We start from the raw sequence: 20,723 nt of genomic DNA on the forward strand, positions 1-20,723 counted from the left end.
ATTATATTGTCAATCTGAGGGCAGGGCTGGTTCATGTAGCTCATTACAGGACAGATAAACCCAGAAGCTGCTCCTCATTTGAGGGTCAGACTGTCAGAACAGCATTAGAAGGGGAAGCCCCTGCAAGTATCTTTTAGATGTAGAGCCTGTGATGATGACATTTTGGATCCAGATATTATTGTCTTCTTTTAAAGGGCAGGTGATTCTGTTAACTTGAAAAGTCCTGTGAGTCTTTTTTAAAAAAAAATGTCTTTATTGCTTTCAGAGAGAGGAAGGGGGGGGGAGAGAAAGAGAGAAATATCAATGATGAGAGTCATTGATCAGCTGCCTCCTGCACGGCCCCCACCGAGGGTCGAGCCGAAACCCGGGCATGTGCCCTTACCGGGAATCAAACCTTGACCTTCTGGATCCTAGGTCGATGCTCATCTGCTGAGCCACGCCGGTTGGCAGCCCTGTCTTTACCAGGGCACTTAACACTTGACAAAGCACTTCCCCACCCACTTACCTCAATTAGTCTCTCAACAGCTATGGGCAGGTATTATCCCCCCTTTTTTAGATGTAGAAACTGAAGGTCAAAGACACAAAGTGCCTCACCAGCTTTGAATCCAGGATTTGTCTCGAAACCCACTCTTCTTTGTACTGTGCCACCTTTCTCACTCATACTTTCGTTCTTTTGCATTTGCTTCGGAGCACCAAAGCAGAACATTAAAAAAAGGCAGAAGTCTGGTAGAAGAGCAGTGGAGAGAAAGATGGGTGTTTATCCCCCTGAAGCGTTGGCTATTTTAGAGATGTTGAGGGGTGTGTGATGATGAGAGATAGGATATAAAAGGGAAGGCATGTGAGCTTTTTGGTAGTTTATTGATGGGAAGTAGGAAAAGAGCTGTCCAGCTTCCGCTTCAGCATACTTACCTGCCTACCCACCAAGGAAGTGGCTCTCTCCCTGAGAAGTATGTGGCCTGCATGTGCAGAACTAGAGGACCACAGGCTACTACTACTTAGGGATACCACTCCTGTGCCCGCCTTCCTAGCCCTGTACTCTGTAGGGCTCCTGTTCAGTTGCGAGCCCCCCAGTCACCCTAGGAGCCCCTAGCAGATTGGAGTGTGTAGTCTACCCAGATTTCCATACCCTGTGCTATGGTCTGTCTGTGCTATATCTCCTACTGCCAGGCTGGAGAGGACCATTGGGGTAGGGAGTGAGGATAAATAACTTTGTTACTATATTGTCCTCCACAGCTCACTTTTGTCATTTATTGACACAGGAGGAAGGCGATGACTGCGCACTCAGTGTCTACAGGCAACCGCACAACTCCCTGGAACCGTCTGAACTGCCCGTGAAGCAGGGGCTGTCAGAGCCTGGGCGAGTACAGGCTGAGGAACGGTTACGACCACCCCGACCCTGTGCTGAGGAAAACTGAGGCAGCTGGGCGAGGCCTGCTGTCTCCTCTGCTCCTGCTTCTCAGCTCTTCCACCTTCCCATCCTATGAAGGATCCCAGGCCAGTTAACCAGGCTAGACACCAGGCCTTGGCTGGGAGATTGTGGCAGAGAGCCAGGCTGTGGCTCAGGTCATTTTTGCCGGTTGGCCAGAGATCAGAAACTACAAGCTGGACAGAGTCACCCGGGCACAGCCTTTCCTGATTGATGCATGAGTCCTGTTTCCTTGTCCCTGCCCCGTCCCCAGGTAGGAGGGGCCACTCTGGCCCCCAAATAGGGAATGATATAGAAACTCCTTATATTCCCACCACACAACAGCAGCCCCTTCGGTGTGGTTAATGTTCCGATTTCTTAGTCCCCTCATCACATCCAGTTCACTCCTTGTCTGCCCCAGGGGCCTAAGTACCGACACTAAGACTTACCAGCCATCAGCTCCATTTAGGGGGCTTCCATTCCTTTCCCTTTGGAGTTCCTCGGACTTTTACCGAAGAGGTCTGTGCTGCCTCCAAGGGATTATGGGACTATGACCTGGTCCCCTTGCTGATCCACTGTTTCCTGGGGGCAGAGCACACGGGTACCCACCCACCTATTGGAATGTCATCATCCCTCCCCCAGCCCCAGCTCTCAGCTCACCCTCCAAAGGCTCCTGGAAGTGCACAGACCTCATGCATCTCCTTTCCTGGGCACCAATAATGCTGCTGGCATTGCCTGCTCCTCTCCTGTGGCTGGAGACTTCATGCTGACTTTGTTTCCACCTTCGGAATATTCCCAGACTAAACTGGGCCTGATCCAGCATACTCTGCCTTCTAGGAAGCGCCCAGCAGAGGGGAAAGTGGACAGGAAGGAGCGCTTTCCCGTTAGTCACTCCACACAGCAGTAGCTCCATGGAAGGCATGGACTCAGTTCCTCCTCCATCCCCTACAGAGGAGGTGTCGCACTTTACCAGGCCGATGCATTCCTGCAGAAGTGGGCCCATGATTTCTGCAAACCAACTATCATGATGACTTCATGGGAGGAAAGGTAACACATGCCCGTCAAGGGCCCCAGGTTTATACAATTCAAAATGCAGCAAACTTCAGGAAGCCACATAAAGGTTGATTAATTTACTTACACCATTTGCATGGGGAAGTTAAAAAGAACCGTATAATCTTGACACTGCTTTTTCTGTAGCATTCTCAGTTCTACCTGTATGAAGCAGACACTTCCTTCATAGTGAAAGAGCGTTAGAGTAGGAGTCGGGAAAGCTGAATTTTCTTCATGGCTTTGCCTCAGTTTCTGTGTCTATAAAGTGAGTTAGTTGAAATGAATGGTTTCTAAGGGTCCTAAATCTGGCATTCTAAGATTCTTCTGTTTCCATCATTCCACTGGGGGTGGGGGTGGGGGTGGGGGTGGGGTGGTGGTTCTCGCTTTTAGAAGGTGTCATCCAAATGGGTTTGGGAAATGTGTCCTTCCCACTGCCTTTGATTGCTTTCCTGGGCCCTTTTAATGTCATGTGGTTGAGCTCAGAGAAGCTCCCCTTGGCCTCATTTTTCCAGTCTAAAATGAAGGGGTTAGATTAGATGGTGTCTGCAGCCCTTTTTTGGCACCAGTGCCTTGCCCAGTGCCACGCAGTGTCTCCTGGCTCGCACTTTCCATAATACAAGTTAGTGTGTCTCCTGTTCCTGTGCTTCTTGTCATCTCAGCTTCCACTCAAAGTGGGAACCAGCATTCGTCCTGCCTTGTCTGCATCAGACTTGGCAGTCCTGGAGGCTTGGGGAGTACCTACCGTTACTTTCAGGGACAGGAATGTTTTGTTTCTATTTCCATTTTCTGGAATTTTGCCATTCTAAGGGCATTGTCATGAGGCTTGCCTTTCCTTCACATTGCTGCCTCAGATGTTCAGCTTCAGATGCTGTTTCAAAACCTTTTCCTACTGCTTCTCCTGGGTCACCACTGGCCAGAAACTAGCTTGCTCAAGGCTGCGATCTCTCACAGCCTCCCTGCCATTCTTCACTGGTTGGCAACCCTGACAGTTCAAAGGAAACTGACCTCTGTGGTGGTCAACTGAGAGTATAGGCAAGTCTGTGGCTCTTCTCTGCTGGTGGAAACAGAAGGGTGCCAAGCCATGCCTTCAAAGTTCTCGCCAATAATTCTCATCTTTGGGCATTGGAGCCCTGGATTCTGGTGCTGTAGCTCTTGGTGCCAAAGTCTGGATCTTTCCACATTTCAGCAGCATCATCTGCCGCTACCCAAAATGCTCTGTGTAAGAGGGACAGCTGTGATGCCCTCTTGCTGGGGCTATCTTAAAATCTTGAGTGCAATAGGGTTTGATTGTACCAGTTATTTCAGGATATTTTGTTTCATCTGCACACTTTCTAGAACCGCTGTAAAATGTTTTTTTAAAAAATGTCCTCAGCGTTGCAGAAAATACCATCTGTTACAGCCTGCAGTCAAATGGCTGGCAAGGCTGGCTCTTAAATTCCAAAGCTGGAAGGCACGTTTCTGAAAAGCAGCCTAGGTGAGACTGTCTGGACCCAGGCCTCATCATCGGGGCCCTGGAAGAAACATCCAAATAAAGGGGAGACCTGGTAGTTGAATAGTTGTCTAATCAAGCCAAATATTCCCCATCACAGCCAGTAAACCCACTTTTATGACAAGCCTTTTCTGCAGCTTGGCTCAAACTCTAAATTTTACTGGCAGGTGTATGGTTGTGGGAAGGTTCCTAGTGAGGTTGGGGAACCTCTAGAGCTGCTTCATGGGAGAAAGTAGAGCTGGTCTCTTCCACCTGCTGTCGCCTGTCTCTTGCCACTCTGATACTAAAAACAACTGGAGAAAGCTGCAGGGATAGTGAGCAGAGGAAGCCATGACTGTTTTTGCTTGAGTGGCAGCGAACGTTATAATGTGGGTTAAAGGGATTTGCAGTGGGGCCAAGGATCCCAACCTTGGCCACAGGCAAGCTTGCACATAAATCATCCCTCTCTCATGGGGCATGAGAGGGTCTATATTGATCTTGGACCTTTCGTCCCGGAGCAGTTTTAGTTCTTTATATTTAGTGGGTTAGTGCCAAGTACTACCACTTCCCAGTAAAGGAACAGGGACGCGGCCTCCGGTCTGGTCCCTCGCTGCCTTTGTTGGTGTGGGGGTTTTTGTTTTGGTTCAAGACTGCTTTGGAAGAGCTGCTTTTAGGGATTATCTTCCGAATACCCCTGACGGGGAACAGGGTTTTCCTCAAAGCCTCACAACCAAGATCATAGGAAAGGGGCCCTATTTTCCTGCTGCTTCACAGCTCAGAACATGTACTGAATGGAATGTATTTTTAAGAGAATAAAGTCTATTTTTTGTATTTTAAAGATTGGGAGGGCTAGGGAAGTAGCCCTCAAAAACTGTTATTACATAATAGGCCCCTCTGCTAAGGGGCATCAGTATCTGTTGGTCCACACTTACTTGCTCAGGCAGGTGCTCGGGTCTCACCCCTGCCCCTTGGAGTCCAGGTGCAGCAGCTTCTACATTCCTGCTCCAAGCATGGGACCAAGGAGGCTGGAACCCTGTCGCTGGAAACCAGGGCAAAGCCATGAGCAGTGACTCAGGGCTCCTTGGGTGCATGTGTATAGTTGAAGCTGCCTGTCTGCATGTATCCTCTGGCTCTAATGCTGTCTGTTGGCTCTGCAGCACAATATGTAACCAATAAAGCTCCCTAGTTTCCATGTGCTCTGTGTCAGTCAGTGATGCCATTTTTGTTGATGTCATCTCTGTATACAACTGTTTCCTATGCGTTGGTGCAGCTAGTATAGTTCACTGTATTTTATTTAAAATTCCCAGCCAATTACTGGTGCCATAAGGACTGGAAAGATAGCTGAGGCTTAGTAAAGGACATACCTAGAAGCCAACACTTAATTGGAGTTAGAATCATATGGCACCTGTTTTATTGCTACATTTTATTTTTAGGCTTGTCTGTCACCACACACAAAACAACAGTCTCTCAAGCTGCCTAATGCCATCTATTTAAACAAACTTTTAAAAGCATTTACCACTGGATCAGACACCTTAGCCACCCCTTCCCTGCCCCAAGGAAACAATATTAATGGCAGAGCTGGGCTCCAAAGTCCATCTATTTTCCACGGCATGCTGTTCTCACCTTTACGTCAGTTACACCACTTGCCCTGAGCCTAGTGTGCAAAATCTCCTCATTGCTGTCACTCATTCCAAGACTAGGGGAAAAGCTTCTCCAGTCAGATCACCAATGTAATGTCCCTTAAATCTTACTAAGAATAAAACCTCATTTAGGGAAGAATTGACTAATACAAGTAAAATCCAATTTCCAGAAGCGTATTACATGTGCATTTTAGTCTGTTAAGAGCCCTTGGGGAAGGAACAGACATGCTGTTCCCTATAGGTTTTTACCTTACACGGCAAAAGGGACTTTGCAGATGTGATTAAGGATTCTGAGATGGGAGAGATGATCTGGGTGGGCCTTAAACAAAGTCACAAGTATCCTTGTAAGAGGGACACAGAGGAGGATCTACAGAACACACGGTGGTGATGGAAGCAGAAATTGGAGTTACGTGCTTTTAAGGTGAAGGAAAGGGCCACAAGCCAAGGATACAGACAGTCCCTAGAAGCTGAGAAAGGCAAGGAAATAGAATCTTCCCTCAGAGCCTGCTGGTAATTTGTTACAGAAGCAACAGGAAGTAACACCAGTGAAGTTACATAAACCCATGATCTGCTCCTTACGTAGAACTTGCCCATGGACAGAAGTGGAAAGTTAGCACATGTGCATGGAGGGAACCTGGAGAATAAAGCCGGATGGTCTGCCAGAGGCCTCCCCAAACTTTGTGTTGTCTTGTGTTTTATCTTGAGAATTCAGTTTCCCGATGTCCGTGTGCTTCACCTGTAGTGCCACCTTCGGCACACAGCGCACAGTCCCAGTGGGGAAGTCCAGCCCCACAGAACTGGAAGCCCGTTGCTTCCGTGGGACCCTCCTCAACCCAGTCTTCTGACTTGACCGAATCATTTTCCTCCTGATACAAACCTCCTCCTCATATGAGCACGGACAGAATTAGCATCTGCAAAGGAGTAAAACGCCTATCGAGTATACAGCTTTAACCCTGAGGGGAAACAAAAAAAGGGCAGGACTAATTTTATATGAAGTTTTATTCTCAAAATATAAAAAAGCTACCACACACCAAGAGACTAAGATGTCCTCATAGCGCCTGCTTGCCTCAGTCTTGATGAAGCGCACACTCCACACCAATGGTCAAGTGCCTCCCTCCTCGGCCACCTCCCATGAACTTCAGTTGATCATGGGAGCCGGGAAGCCAGGGCAAGTTTTTCAGGAATCTAGTATTGCTAGAAGAGTTTTGCTTACACAGCAAAAGACACATACGTCAGCCTCTTCCCTTAGGATACGACTGTCTCATATGCTTGGGGACTGCTGTGCAGGGACACCTGGGGTGGCCTGGCGAGGCAGGGTGTACATGGCTCCCAAGAACTGGTCTGCAATCCTTCCTGCTTCTCGAAGCCCACTCAGCAGAGCACCGTGGACTGTGGCTGGGTAGTTACGGATTGTGTGTTCTCCAGCAAAGAAGAGTCGTGGGATTGGCTATTTCAGGAAAAAATTAAGAGGAAATCAGCACATTGTAAATATACTTTTGTTCTTGTGTTTGAGCTGCCAAATTCTTGTTGGCCTTGATGCTGACTCCCTGCCCCAATCACTAGTCCATCATTTTGCCAACAAGGGTCTCCCTTAGCAGGCATTTTCTTAGAACTGACAGGAGGAGGAAAGGGACAGTAAGACTCAGCTCAGCCTTAGTTCTGCAGTGATGCTTAACTACATCTGTTCTTAACCCTGGGGGATGCCCAGGTTCTAAATCTTTAGTGCCTCATGTAGTACCCATGGGGGGGGGGGGGAGTTCCTGACTACTCTGAACCATAGAGAATACAGCATTTGTTCTTGCTCCGCTCAGAGCAGGCATTACTTAGCACAGGGTCCTGACAACACTTCCTCCCCTTTGGAGCAGGGTCCAGCACTGTCTAGGTTATTTCTTGGGGGCATGCCCTAAAGGCCCCTAGTGATTAGGACCTTGCAACAATCCTGTGAGCTGCTACAAAATGGGGTGCAATTAAAAACATTTTTTGTTTTAAAGGGACAAAAATCTGAATACAGACTGCTCAGATTTACAAAGCCAAAATGTGGGAAATCTGACGCAAATGATCTGAAAGGGCCCAAGGACAGAAGAACGAATTCAGTAACAATCAGTGGCATTTTCACTCTGAGATCCTGGGATACTGGCCTCTTCCCAAATAAGCCCAGGTTCAGCTTGTTAGTTTCTCACCTGTGGGGCACCTGGAATTGAGGGGCCGGGAGTGATTGGCTGAGCCATTAAATCATAGTCGTTTCCAGATGATCCTGCGGCTACATAGGAATAGGAGCCCCGGGCCCAGGGATCAGCACGCCAGCGAGACACCACTGTTTCCTTGGGCTAAAGAAAAAACCATGGGCGGAGGTTATTACTGGGCCCCAAAGACAAACCAGTAATCTCTGAAAGGTGGAAAAGCTGTGGCGAGTAGCGATACAAATTCTGAGAGAGCTAAAGAGGCAACAGACATGAGAGTTAGCCAAGCAGTGAATGCTGATGCCTTAAAATAGTAACAAATGCCTTCAGACTGCAAGGAAGCCTCCACGTTGCACTCTTGTCCATGAATCCAAGACTTGACCTAAATTCTCTTATAAATTCACATGAAACATTAATGTGCCTCCTCTCAAAGGAATCAAGGGTCTAAGTGTTTCGGGGGGCCTAAAGTCAAGTACCAAAAGGTTCTCTTCAGACCTCCCTGAGGGAGTCTGGCCACTTTGTCTGAAGGGTGGGGTGGTGATGGGGGGTGATGGTGGTAAGATTCCAAAGCAGAGACAACAGACAAACAGGCAAATGCAGCAAATAGCTTTCTGAACCCCACAGTTAGGGCATGAGCTCCAATCAGCATTCATGTAAACCCATACACACCTCTCAATTCTGGTTGAAACTGTCCTGACAAGTACCTGTGCTGCAACTTAAAGAGAGTATGTCAACCCTGCTTTAGTCCAAACCCCAGATCCCCGCTTGCCCCCACCCACTTACTTACCTGGGGCACTGCACTGCTACCAAAAATCCCTTTGAGGATGGCCAGGCATCGGCCTACAATCACATCATCACTTATGTTTTCCATGATTCCAGCAGCTTCTCCTGCCACTAGTGCCAATAGTATAGGAGCTGGGAAAACAGAAAGGACAATGCCAGGGTTTTCCTACAGATTTTCTCAAGGACCTACATAAAGGGCCCCACGTTTTTCCTGGTGCTCTGAAATCCGGTGACCAATAAACAGATGAACATGTACTGCTCATGCTAGAGACAAGTTGTTTCTGAAACAGCGACTTAAAATCTAGTCCCAGAAGGGGGTTGACAAACTACAGTAGTGACTCATACACTTCACTGCTTATAACTGCAGAACATGGAAGTCCAAAACATATAGTTTCAGACCTTGTTAACAAAAGAAAACAAGTATCCCGATGCTGAGACAAAGAATTCTTAGCCCTGACCACTGCAGACAGCTTGACCACAAGGATTACCCTGCAGCTACCCCAGGCCCCTCCAAGCCCAGCACCACCTGTACTCCTCCACTGGTGAACACGCAGCAGGCTATGGGATAAGCACAGTAGAGATGTTGGGGATATAAAAGCTATAAGCTAGATTATGTAACTCCATAGACACACAGACAAATAGTCACACATATAATTATGAAATGTGATAGAAGCTATTGAAGAAAACGGCCCAGAGAAAAGAATACAGAGAATTTAGAGTTGAAGCAGTGGAGGTGTGTACCTGCAAGCCCTCTGTGAAATACCTAAAGGCTGGGTGGAGTGCGCCGCATGGGAAGGAAGGGAAGGAGAGCACAGCAGCCCAGCTCAGTGTTTCAGGGCCAGGCCGAAGTGGGCAATGGCGTGGTGCAGTCCGGGACCCCAGGAGAGCAGCAAGGGTTCCTGGAGCCCAGGGCATGGGGAGGGGTGAGGATGGGGTGGGAGGAACAGCCAGAAGAAGCTGAAATAGGGAAGGGCTAGATTAGTAATGGCCAAGACAATGGAAAACCCTCAAAAGACAGAAGCAGGGAAAGCAGTTAGTGGCTGCTGGCAACTGAACAGGTAAGAGGAGAGAGAAACTTGGACTGGGAGGCGGGCAGGAGGAAAGAAGGGAAGCAAATAGGTCAGAGAGAGAGAGAGGTGGCACTGACAGGACTCGATGGCCTGGACGGGGAAAGGGAAAGAGCACTCCACTGTTGTCAGAAAGCAGTGTGCTCAGGACACACAGTGCCTCCCCTGTGGATTAGTGGTCCTGGCCACGTGGAAGATGTTTCTGTACTGGGCAGTGAAGTGATGGAAAGAACTGGGGTGGGGGTCAAACCGTTAGTTGATGTGGCTGCACTGTCAAGGCCACACCTCCTGACACTGCTGCACAGCACACAGTGCGTGTCTTTTACATTCTTTTCCTGGAATGAGGTCAGGTCTAAAGAGACTTTAAAACAAGTTCCCTCTAGGATTACAGAAGACAGTACAGCAGGAGGTAGGAGTTTCATAAATACACCCTACGGGAAGTGACCGAAGATTCAGGGGCGAGTCAGGAAAGCCTGAGAATGAGGACTACAGATCTCCCCGGCCTTGAAGCCTCCCTGGGCTTTCCCCTCCTGGCGGGTAGATTCTTCCTTGTTTTCCTCGCAGTGCCCTGGGCTGTCACCCTGTCATCTACCTTCTGCCCTGCTCGGAGACTGCCTATCGCCTCACTCTATCTCCCACAGGTTAGCTGTGGGCTCTGAAGGCAGGGTTTCCCGTATCCCCAGCACCTATAAGGGGTTTCAGGAATTGCTGGCTGAGCTAATGAAAAGTCAAGAAATGTATATATGAGGAAAACCAGAACATTCCTAAGTCTCTGTTCCTATAAGGATATGAGGAAGCTCAAAACCAAAAAGCAGTTACCTTTATAGAGGTTCCAGAAGAGGAAGAGCTCACCCCTGCTGGCAGTCGTGCTGCCAACATGCCCGAACAAATTGACACTGGGATCCCAGAACACCCGGTCAAAGCACAACACCACCTGCAACAGAGAAGCAGCACATGAGCTGGGGACAGGGCTTGGAGAATATGGCTTTAAGTACAGCTGTGCCTCAACAGGAAGTACTACTTCTTCTTCAGACCTCATCTAAAGGTCTTCTACTTTTAACACAAGCCTAGAAAACCCTATTAAAAATGTACCACTTAGGATGGCATGTGGAGCTCTTTTTATGGGCTTGGGTTTGTGAAGTGAGCCCAGAAGACTAAGTTCTCGTGGGTACTTTATGTATAATTAGGCAATGACGTGAATGAACGGACAGGACGCGCCGTGTCAGAGTTGAGAGCGCAGCAAGATGTATAAAGATGCGACCCCTCCCCCGTCCCAGTGGAGGGCGGCGAGGCCGCCGTCCGTGCAGCGGGCGCGGGGTGCGGAGGGCGGGGTACCTTGTTCAGGTTGCCGAATCCCATCCTCTGCACCGCAGATGTTTTCCACTCAGGAAGAGGCGGCACAAACTGAACAGCCGGCGGCTGCTGCTTCAGCACGCCCAAGGGGAGGGTACAGAGCACGGCGTCACACTTGTAAATGAAGGTCTGGCTTGTGGAGCGGGTGTTCACAGCTATCACTTCACACCCTAAAGGGGTTGAGGGAAAAGACTACTGGTGACAGACGGTACTGAAAGGGTTCTGAACATTTAGTGCAGAGCAGGCTCCATATGCCGTCCCAGTTAAGTCTTCACACAAGTCTATGAAGTCGGCTCTATCCATTTTCTACAGAGGGGAACTGAGGCAGAACGGAAAACACAGGTAAGTGCCAGGACTCAAACCCTAACTGTCAACCTCAGGATCCATGGTCTTCACCACTGTGCTCTGTCCCCCCTCCTGTTACATGGGGGTCATCTGGACTAAAAGAAGGACCTGGTCACTTACTAAAGTTACGTAAATTCAGACTAAAACCCGGAGTACAATGTCTGTACTACCCAAGAGAACTGATGCCTCCTCCACTGTGGGTGGCGCTCGCTCATAAGGACCAACAGAAGAATGACACCCGGAGCCTGTGGTACAGACCCAAGGGACGCAGCCCAGAACTGGGGAGCTTGCTATTCCTGAGGATGCTGTGATGCTCAGCTGGCCAGAGTGTGAACGAGCTCCAAGTTGGCCAGAAAAGGCACTGAAAGTAGGCTAATAACATTTATCCTCATTTGTACTTGATTTTTTCCTTCAGTGAATGCCTATTTATATAACTTCAAAAGTACACAAAAACAGTTCCAATAAGTATGCGATCTCATTACATGTTCAACCAGGGACTGAACCCGAAACCTGGGTGTGTGCCCTGACCAGGAATCGGTGTACAGGACGATGCTCTAACCAACTGAGCCACCCGGCCAGGGCCATGTCCATTTTCGGTGGTCACAGAACTAGAGCAAATGACAGGAAAGCTATTCTCACTATTCTTCACTGCAGCAAATGGCTATTTCAAGGCTACAGATCTTCTCAACACCATCGGCTAGGAGCTGCCTCTGAAGGGAAAACTTAAATGGAAAACGGTTTCAGCGGTTATAAAAGATATTTGTGGTGATCCCGGAAACTCTAGAAAAGGGGCACAGAGGGCAAGATTAGTGGCCCCAACTCCACTTGTCATGAGGGCCCTCAGAGAGGGGAGTGACCAGTTACTGTAAGATTATTAATTCCAAAGCTGGGGGGATAAGGGCTCTCTGCACTCCATAGTAAATGTGCCTGAAACCAGAGATAAGCACTGAGCCTACTGTCACAGGATTCAGGGCAATCTGAAGTCAACTTATTAGCAGGACTGCTCCCAGAACTAGAAAGCCTGAGCCGTTAGCTGGCCTGAGTAGGAAAAGCCAGAGTGGATCCAAAGACGCAAGGCAAGACGGTGGGGTTCTACTGGAGACCAGGGACCCAAGTTCTGGTATTTAAGAATAAACTTAGCAAAATTAAAGCCAAACTCACTAAAACTTGCCCCGATTTTCTGGTTTATACAATGATGGGGTTAAACCTCCAAAGGCTCTAAAACAGGCTCAATCTTTTTATAAATGCAAAATTTTAAATTTAGGAGTCATAATTTATAAGACATTCTATCAGAAAATGACCGAATACTTTTTCTGTAGGTCAAACTCCACAAAAGATCGGCACTGTTTTTCAGAAAAAGACCTCTTGCCAGGAGAGCGGTGACACACCTGAAGCTGTGTAACGGACCTGCCGGACCGCTGTATTCAATTTAATGTCTAGGCCTTCTGCTAACGCCACGGGCACACATGAGTAGCCATTCCTCACTGTCAGGTGGCTGCCAGTAAACTCAAAGTCATCATCCTGGAGAGGAGAGGAAAACACATATGGTCACGCTTTTAAAACCTAACATGCCGTTTATACCGAGGTTCTATAAAATGAGGCTAAAAACACCAGTTTGTGCAGTGTCAATATGACATGCCAGAGTAGAAATGAAAACCTATCGCTGCATATTCAGCTGCAGCTGCCCCAGGAAACTGAAGGGAAGAAAAACTGCCCAGATGTCCATAATGGCGGTCCCCAGGCAGTAAAACCAGGGCAGATTCTTTCCCCCAGACCAAGTTTTCATCATGAAGTCCAGACTATTCATGGGCATGGGAGAGGGAAGGAAGCTGATTCAGGCAATTAGATACCATTTCGTGTTTGTTTTAATGCATTACAGACTTAATAGGATAACAGATTCACCACCCTAATTACATTTTATTTTACCCAAGAGCAAAATCAGTTTTTATTCCTTAAATGTACAAGTTTTAAAGTTGAAGAAGACTTCCAAAACTAAAGTCATTCGAAGCAGATGAAGGTAATCTAGGATTATAAAGATTGGCCCAAGATAATTCAGATAGTAAAGAAGTCAAGATTTGGCCTGGAAGAATTAACCAAATGATCTTATTTCTTTGAATTTACTGAAAAATTTTCTATATAGAGAAAATTTTGAAGGCTAGTTGGTATTTCTAATTTCATGACATTCCTGGGGAAAACATATCACAATTCTTAGGAATTAGATAAAAATACTGAGTTGGCGCAAAACTCTCACTGCTAACTGACTGAGTCATCTCCCCATTTAGATCAGTTCAAATTACACACATTTAAATTTTTAATACAATTACAAATGAATACATATTGAAACTCCAAATGATAAGTCAGTTACTAGGATGGGTCTAATTTAGTATTTACATGTAAAACCACAAAGAAACTAGGAATTCTGCAAGATTTTTATCACTAAAAAGTCCAATCCTCACTGTAATTTAAATACTAAAGAACACCAAGGTATAATCTAAAGATTAAGAAGTCCAAGTAATCTTACTGGAAAATGTATAATGAAAATATATAATAAAAATGTAATATTTCCTTCTACACACAGTCTTAAGTTGGGCCAAATTCTCAGATTTAGAGATTGGTCCATTCAACATCTAAGAAGCCCTGTGACTTCTCACCAGTTCAAGAGTAAATCACCATTAAAGTTCTTAAGAACAATGTGACCAAATATGATGTCACGCTCAAGGGTTTACAAGACAATATGAAGATGATAATCACTCTAAATCAGACCTATAGGTTCAATGCAATCCCAATCAAACTCCCAAAAGTTACATTTTTAATAGAAATTGACAAACTGATTCTAAATTTTTTATGGAAATACAGAAGACCAAAAATAGCCAAAACAGTTTAAAAAAAGAACAAAGCTGGAGAACTTACATGACCTGATTTCGAGACATCCATAGAGCAACCATAATCAAGGCAGTGTGACAGTAGAGTATGGACAGACATAAACGAAAAGAAAAAAGCAACTCCAAACACTCACATATGGTCAATTAACTTCAACAATGGTGCCACAACAAATGAAGAAAAAGGATGGTGCTAGAATAATTAGAGAACCATATGGAAAAATATGAACTCTAACCTCACCTCTCACTATACACAAAAATTAACTCAAAATGGATCACAGACCTAACATAAGAGCAAAGTCCATAAAACTTCATCAAGAAAACTGGAGAAAATCTTTGCGATCTCGGTTTAGACAAAAATGTTCAGGATCTTACAAAAAACACAAAGTCTGAAAGTTAATAGGACACTTCATAAAATTTTAAACTTTTGCTCTTTGAAAGATACTACTTAGAAAATAAAAAGGTAAGCTGTATACTTGTAGAAAATATTTGCAAAACATATCTGACAAAGAAATTGTATCCAGAATTTGAAGAACACGATGAACTCACAATTTAACAAGAGGACAAACAACCAGATTTTTTACATGGGCAAAAGATCTGAATAGACTGTTCATCAAAGAACTGACATATGAATGGCCAATAAGTACATGAAAAGATGCTTCACATCACCAGTCATCAGGGAAATGCAAATCAAAACCACAATGAAATATCAGAATGGCTGAAAGTTTAAAAATTGGCAGGACCAAGTGTTGGTGAGGATGTGGAGCAATGGGAACTTCCATACATGGCTGGTGTGAATGCAATTTAGAAACAGTTTAGAAGCTCTTATAAAGCTTTATAAAAACCTACTTCCCGTAAGATTTAGCAATTTCACTCCCAGCTATTTATCCAAGAGAAAGACATGAACAGGAACGTTCATACCAGCTTCAACTGTTTATAGCCAAAAAATGGCAACAACCCACATGTCCATCAAGGTACCAGTGAAAGGGCGATCTGCCGCACATCCTTACAACTGAAAACTACTGAACAATAAAAAGGAACAAATCCCTGAAACACACCATGACGAACTGCAAACACTTCTGCTGAGTAAAGGAAGTCACACACAAAAGGCTCTAAGTATTATACTGGATAGTGCAATTTACATGTAATTCTAGAAAAAGCAAAGCTATAGTGACAGAGCAAACTGGTGGTTGTGTAGGGCCAGGAGCAGGAGGGCTGGGGAGTGACCGCAAAGGGGAGAGGGAACTTTTAAGGGTGGTGAAACTGTTCTATTCTTGACATGGTGATGGTTCATCACTATATAAGTTTAGCAAAGCCAGACTGCTCACTTAAAATAGGTGAGTTTTATTGTATGTAAATTATCTTTCTTAAAGCTGTTTAAAAACACACAAATTAACAGTTTCTCTTAAGAGCCTTCTCCAAGACATGTGCAAAAAATAAATGATAAAGGAATTTTACCTGATCCCAATGTTTAAGGGAGAGTGTAGAAAGAGGTGTGGCATTAGCAAATTCAAGATTTGCAAAATGCCAGTCAAGTATTTGTCTGTCTCTTGACGAGAGATACACATCACTGCAAAATGAGAACAAAGGAGCAAAGGTTATTAAAGGACTTGACTATTACCCCCAATGGGCGGGTATGGATGATCTCAGTAACTGTGTGACAATCTAAACCTGAGACTGCCTTATGTGAAGAAATTCTAAATCAAAAAGTAGGACCTGATCTGTTTTATTAACCCCTTTATTCCCAGTGTGTAGAGCCTTGCTAAGCTCACTACATAGAGCAAATTACAATCAGGCCTCATTTGCCTGGGAAAAAAAGAGAGACTTCTTTATATGGTTACCTTGCATTATAAAAGCATATTCATTGTAAAAATTTTTGTTTTATATCTTAAAGAAAGCATGGACTTCTGGCAAGAATGGGTAGCATCCCTGAATACAGAACAGAGTAGACATATGTGGAGACCAGGTGCAGTATGGAGCACAGTATCAGCATGTAAGTATTTATTTTTTTAGAGAGAGAGAGAAAGAAACACTGATGTGAGGGAGACACATCAAATGGTTGCCTCCCGCATGCGTCACAACTGGGGCTGAGCCTGCAACCGAGGTATGTGCCCTTGGCTGGAATCGAACCTGGGACCCTTCAGTTCTCAGGCCGATACTCTAACCACTGAGCGAAACTGGCCAGAGCAGCATGGAAGTATTCACTGTCAACTCTGATGGAAATAAAATGTGATGCTTTCCAATTCCCCAGAGTTCTGGGAGTGTGAAGCAACCCCACCTTCTACGTGACTCGAAGACAATTTTCATTTACTACACTTTCATTCAAATACCTACTAGATTTTATGAAGAAAGGCTATCTTCAAAAACAATATAGTTTAGTATCTAGGACAGTCTTACACATTAAAACATAAGACCAGGGGATTTAGGAACCTGAGAAGCACAGCTGACCGCTCAACTCGAGGTGAAGGGGACTGACAAAGTATCTGGGTCAGCTTTTGACTCTCTCAAAACTTAACTCCCAATCGCCTACTGTTGACAGGAAACCTTACCGATAAGAAAAACAGTCAATTAACACATATTTATGTGTTATATGTATTATATGCTGTATTCTTACAATAAACTAAGCTAGAGAAAAGAAAATTGTAAGAAAAATATATACATATATTTTATGCAATCATGACATACCTAACTTTTTCTTCTTTTTTTTTCTAGATTTCTAGATTATGCAGTTGTTTACAAGTTTTTCAAACTGTTGCAAATCTCCAAAAATTTTTTTCTAATATATACATACATACATATATATATCTATATATATATATTTGTACAAGTGGACTTGAGTAGTTCAAACATGTGTTGTTCAAGGGTAGACTGTAGTCCACATACACAAATATCTTATATTCATTCAATAATTTACAATCCATTCACTCAACATAAATAAAACCATGGTGCTTTATAATTTTCCCTCTAAATCTAACAGAAAGAACAGTAAATGTTCTGAACGTCTGAATGTTTTTCTTACCTTGGGGGATTAGCTTCCAATTCTTGAAGTTTTTCTTCTAGCTTTCCTTGTGTTTCAGCTAATTCATCATATTCCTGATAAAATTAAGAGAACCAATTGATCTAGATGCGCCAGAGACCGATCTAGTTATTTATACCACAAAATGTAAGGTTTGGACCACATCCCTGGCCCAGGTCATATCTATGAGTATCTCAGCTTAAGGCTGGATCAGGGCTCAGGGGTGGTTGTTCTTGGAGACAAATTATAAATGTGAGCCTGGAATTAAGATGGGAGGGTGGGAGGGGGATAGCAACTACCACTTCCTATGCACTTGCAGTGTCCCCAGAATAGAATAAGCACTTTAGATCCCCTATAAGTGAGGAAGTACTAATACCATGTGACAGTTGGGGTGATTAAGGAGACAAAGTTACTTGGGTAGGAGATACTAAGTTATGGATTTCAACCAGATAATGTGACCCAAATGACTCTGGAGTCCCTATCCATTATCATTATGCTAAACTGTCAGGGATAAACTATACCAAAGGGCTAAAATGAGATGTAAGTAAGCTACAGGATGGGACTGTGAAAACAAAGTGGGAATTCTGCAGAAAAAGTAGGTCTCAAACCTAACAACCATTAAGCCCCCATGGCTCCTGGGTACCAAACCCTCCCTGCGTACCACAGGCACCTGTGACTGGCTAGTGCTCTCTCTTTTCCAGTCCCTCAAATCTGTACTATTTCTCAGGACCCCAAGTAAAACCAGCTGGGCATGCGCACACTGCACCTTGCACAGGGCAGTCAGGTCCCTGTGCTTGCTCTTCACCAAGAACTCAGCAGTGATGTCTCTGGGCGGCTTCACTTCGGATGCTTCTTTGTATTGCTGATGGAGCTCTTTAATTTTCTCTTTCAAATTTACCATCTAAGAAGGAAAAACACAAATTTACCATTCCAGATAGTGATGTAATTCATCTCCAAATCACATGCTTTCGCTCCCTCCGTAAACGGCTATTACACCAAAACAGGTCCTTGGGATTCTTAAATACCTCTTCTATATCGTGACATTTTAGAACAGGAAAGAAATTGTATATGGCTCAACAGAGAGATACCACATCACTATCAGATAAGTAAGATTGGTTCCATCTTCTAAAACAAATGGGAGAACTAGGAGTGACCCATTAATTAAAAATATATATACACACACGCAAATTAACAATCTCCAGGAAAAACAATCTATCATGATTTGCTTTTTAAATATATAAAAGGTCAAGTCATCACAGAAAGCTCCTTAAGGAACCACCCCCAGGGTTAGTCTGGTCAGGTTTCTGATGGCACTATAGAGGATGAGGGGACAGTTAAAACTCTAGACTGGGGCTCCACAGCTATCCTGCCAGCTGGCCACTCTTCGCATCTCATCCGTACCACAACCATGGAAGAGGAGTGCCAAAGCCCCTTCACTTGACAGGATGAAGAGAGGAGGCACAGTGAGAGCGAGGCAAGAGTCTAGGCACAAGATACTCCCAGATTCTGCATAACAACCCCACAGGAGCTGTCTGTCCCACTTCACATTTTCCCCCTAAGCTGGTGTTATATCTGTAGCTAGCAGGATGAAGAGACCAGTTTCCTAGTCTGGAGCTGGGGCTCTGGAGGGTCGTGGTAAGGAACCCTCAATAGATATACCATTTGGCACAGTGAAATAGTTATGGCAATGAATTATGGTCCTGGCTGCTGACCTGTTGTCCTCATCAATGGGAACTTGACCCCAGGACAGCAAATTTCCCTCTCATCCTAAATTCAGCAGAGGATACTGGGTCAGCCAAAGGGACCTGACAGCAATTTACCAATAATGCCGCACTGAAGACCGACAGATAAAACAGTGCCTTTTGTTAGTCATTTTTTCTTAAGAGTAATTAATGAGTCCTGGCACTTCTTAAATTTCTAAATTAGAGGCTTTCCCCCCTTCAGCTATGAAGAAAATAAACAGAATTTCACCTTATTAAGAAGCTCTTTCAATTCCTCCTGAGTTTTCACTATCTTCTTCCAATGTTCAATCTGCTCATCTTTGACATGCTTTTCTTGTAACCTAAGAGAGACAATTTGTATGCTCTGGTCACACAGCTAGCTTTGTGACATTAAGACTGGTATCTATCAAAAACATTCAAGAGTATTAAGGGCCATTGAAATTTCTAATACCCTGGAATGAGAAAGTTGGCTGGTGACAAATTATTTCTAGGCTTTGTTAAATACAGTTAAGTGCCACAGAAGTGAATTTTAGAACTGAGAGGAGCCTTACGTATCACGTAATTATTTTAAATGGTTTTACTTTTAGATTTAACTATTTCACATGAAAATTAGCTCAAATAAGACTCGATGGAAAACTTAAATCAAAAATAGCAAATCTCTAAATGGAATTTACTAGACAATAAGCAATACTGAAGTACTTACTGAATGACAACTTCCAATGCCTGGCCAAGGGACACAGGCTTATTATTCAGGACATTGAAGTCCAGCTGATGGCTAAGGTAAGATGTAGCTTCTAGCAATCGGTTAAACTCTTGCTCTACCATTTCATCTTTCTCTTTAGGAACCTGAAAATCCGAAGTATAGCAGAGTTGGTCCTTATAAGACTAAGCATAATCACCCATGAAAACACAAATGCAATACAGATTAAAAGGTCAAAACATGTATCTCAAAGGGAAAACCTTTGAGGACAATGATTTAAACTTTCTTTTCTATGAAGCGGTCAATTCCATTAAATGAGATATGAGATGTTTTTGGCACTGATATTTTCCTGTTCTCCCAATTTTGCCCTCAGAGCTGGGGCTCCCTCTCTATTAACAGCCCCATGATTAACACTGATGCTAACTGAAGTTAAATGGAGCTGACATGCACTGAGATAAGCTGGGATGGCATGCAAACAATAGCTAGAAAAGTCCCAGAGAACAAAAATTGTGTCAGCACACCTGAGGACCTTCCAGAAAAAGGGCAAGATGGACAAATAAGAAGCCCGAGGTATCTGCTTCCCCTCAAAGATGACAGAATTTAAGGTGGAAGTAGGGAAGAGAGAAGCGAAATCCATGGCTATTAATAAGCTATTAATTTGTAAAGTAATTATGTTTTATGGCACCAATTAAGTTTAGGGGTGAATGTCCAAAGCTCAGATTATGAGTGGCTGAGGTACCAGGTCTGCTCACTATGGTGGAGGAAGAGGAGAGACTGCAGAGCAGATCATCAAGCTGCAAGACCATGCTCCCAGGCCCTGCTGTGCCCCTCTGCCTATTGAAACCATCAGTCAGTGGATACAAATACCTCTGCTACTATGTAATTCAGCCCCAAAGTAAACTGTATCTGCAATTCTATTGCTGAATTCATGACAGCAGCGAGAGAAGGAAAAATAATATATAATGAAAGCATATCTCGCCATAATAAACTGGGCATCAACTGAGAAATGAGATTTAAAGTATGGCCTGGCCAGGCATGGCTCAGCGTTTGAGCATCGACCTAGGATCCAGGAGATCACAGTTCGATTCCCGGTCAGGGCACATGCCCAGGTTGCAG

The 20,723-nt window shown here is 44.7% G+C and overlaps 2 protein-coding genes across 9 annotated transcripts in view; one reads left to right on the forward strand and one right to left on the reverse strand.

Moving 5' to 3' along the window:
* LUZP1 (leucine zipper protein 1) overlaps positions 1-20,723 on the forward strand; it is a 90,956-nt gene that overhangs the window by 58,987 nt on the left and 11,246 nt on the right. For 2 of the 7 annotated variants that reach the window (XR_015715006.1, XR_001603320.2), the window contains 3 exons: positions 1,260-2,452; positions 16,065-16,163; positions 16,883-17,460. Coding sequence is in view for 1 of the 7 variants with exons in the window: in XM_016214591.2 (XP_016070077.2) it covers positions 1,260-1,415 (156 nt within the window). In the remaining 6 variants the exon portion in view is untranslated. Of the gene's footprint in view, positions 1-1,259; positions 5,120-16,064; positions 16,164-16,882; positions 17,461-19,749; positions 20,662-20,723 lie in introns of those variants that run through there. The other 5 variants (XR_001603318.2, XR_001603317.2, XR_015715007.1 and 2 more) reach the window with 4 other exon arrangements.
* KDM1A (lysine demethylase 1A) overlaps positions 6,545-20,723 on the reverse strand; it is a 52,439-nt gene continuing 38,260 nt past the window's right edge. For both annotated transcript variants that reach the window (XM_087820168.1, XM_087820167.1), the window contains 11 exons: positions 19,611-19,753; positions 19,158-19,248; positions 17,953-18,087; positions 17,190-17,263; positions 15,629-15,740; positions 12,680-12,812; positions 10,929-11,116; positions 10,413-10,527; positions 8,531-8,658; positions 7,744-7,890; positions 6,545-7,010 (listed from right to left, as the gene is read on the reverse strand). In XM_087820168.1, the coding sequence (XP_087676294.1) occupies positions 6,825-7,010; positions 7,744-7,890; positions 8,531-8,658; positions 10,413-10,527; positions 10,929-11,116; positions 12,680-12,812; positions 15,629-15,740; positions 17,190-17,263; positions 17,953-18,087; positions 19,158-19,248; positions 19,611-19,753 (1,452 nt within the window). In that variant the 3' untranslated portion in view covers positions 6,545-6,824. The remainder of the gene's footprint in view (positions 7,011-7,743; positions 7,891-8,530; positions 8,659-10,412; positions 10,528-10,928; positions 11,117-12,679; positions 12,813-15,628; positions 15,741-17,189; positions 17,264-17,952; positions 18,088-19,157; positions 19,249-19,610; positions 19,754-20,723) is intronic.

Source organism: Miniopterus natalensis, chromosome 9 (genome assembly GCF_054644295.1).
Source record: "Miniopterus natalensis isolate mMinNat1 chromosome 9, mMinNat1.hap1, whole genome shotgun sequence".
Taxonomy (NCBI): domain Eukaryota; kingdom Metazoa; phylum Chordata; class Mammalia; order Chiroptera; family Miniopteridae; genus Miniopterus; species Miniopterus natalensis.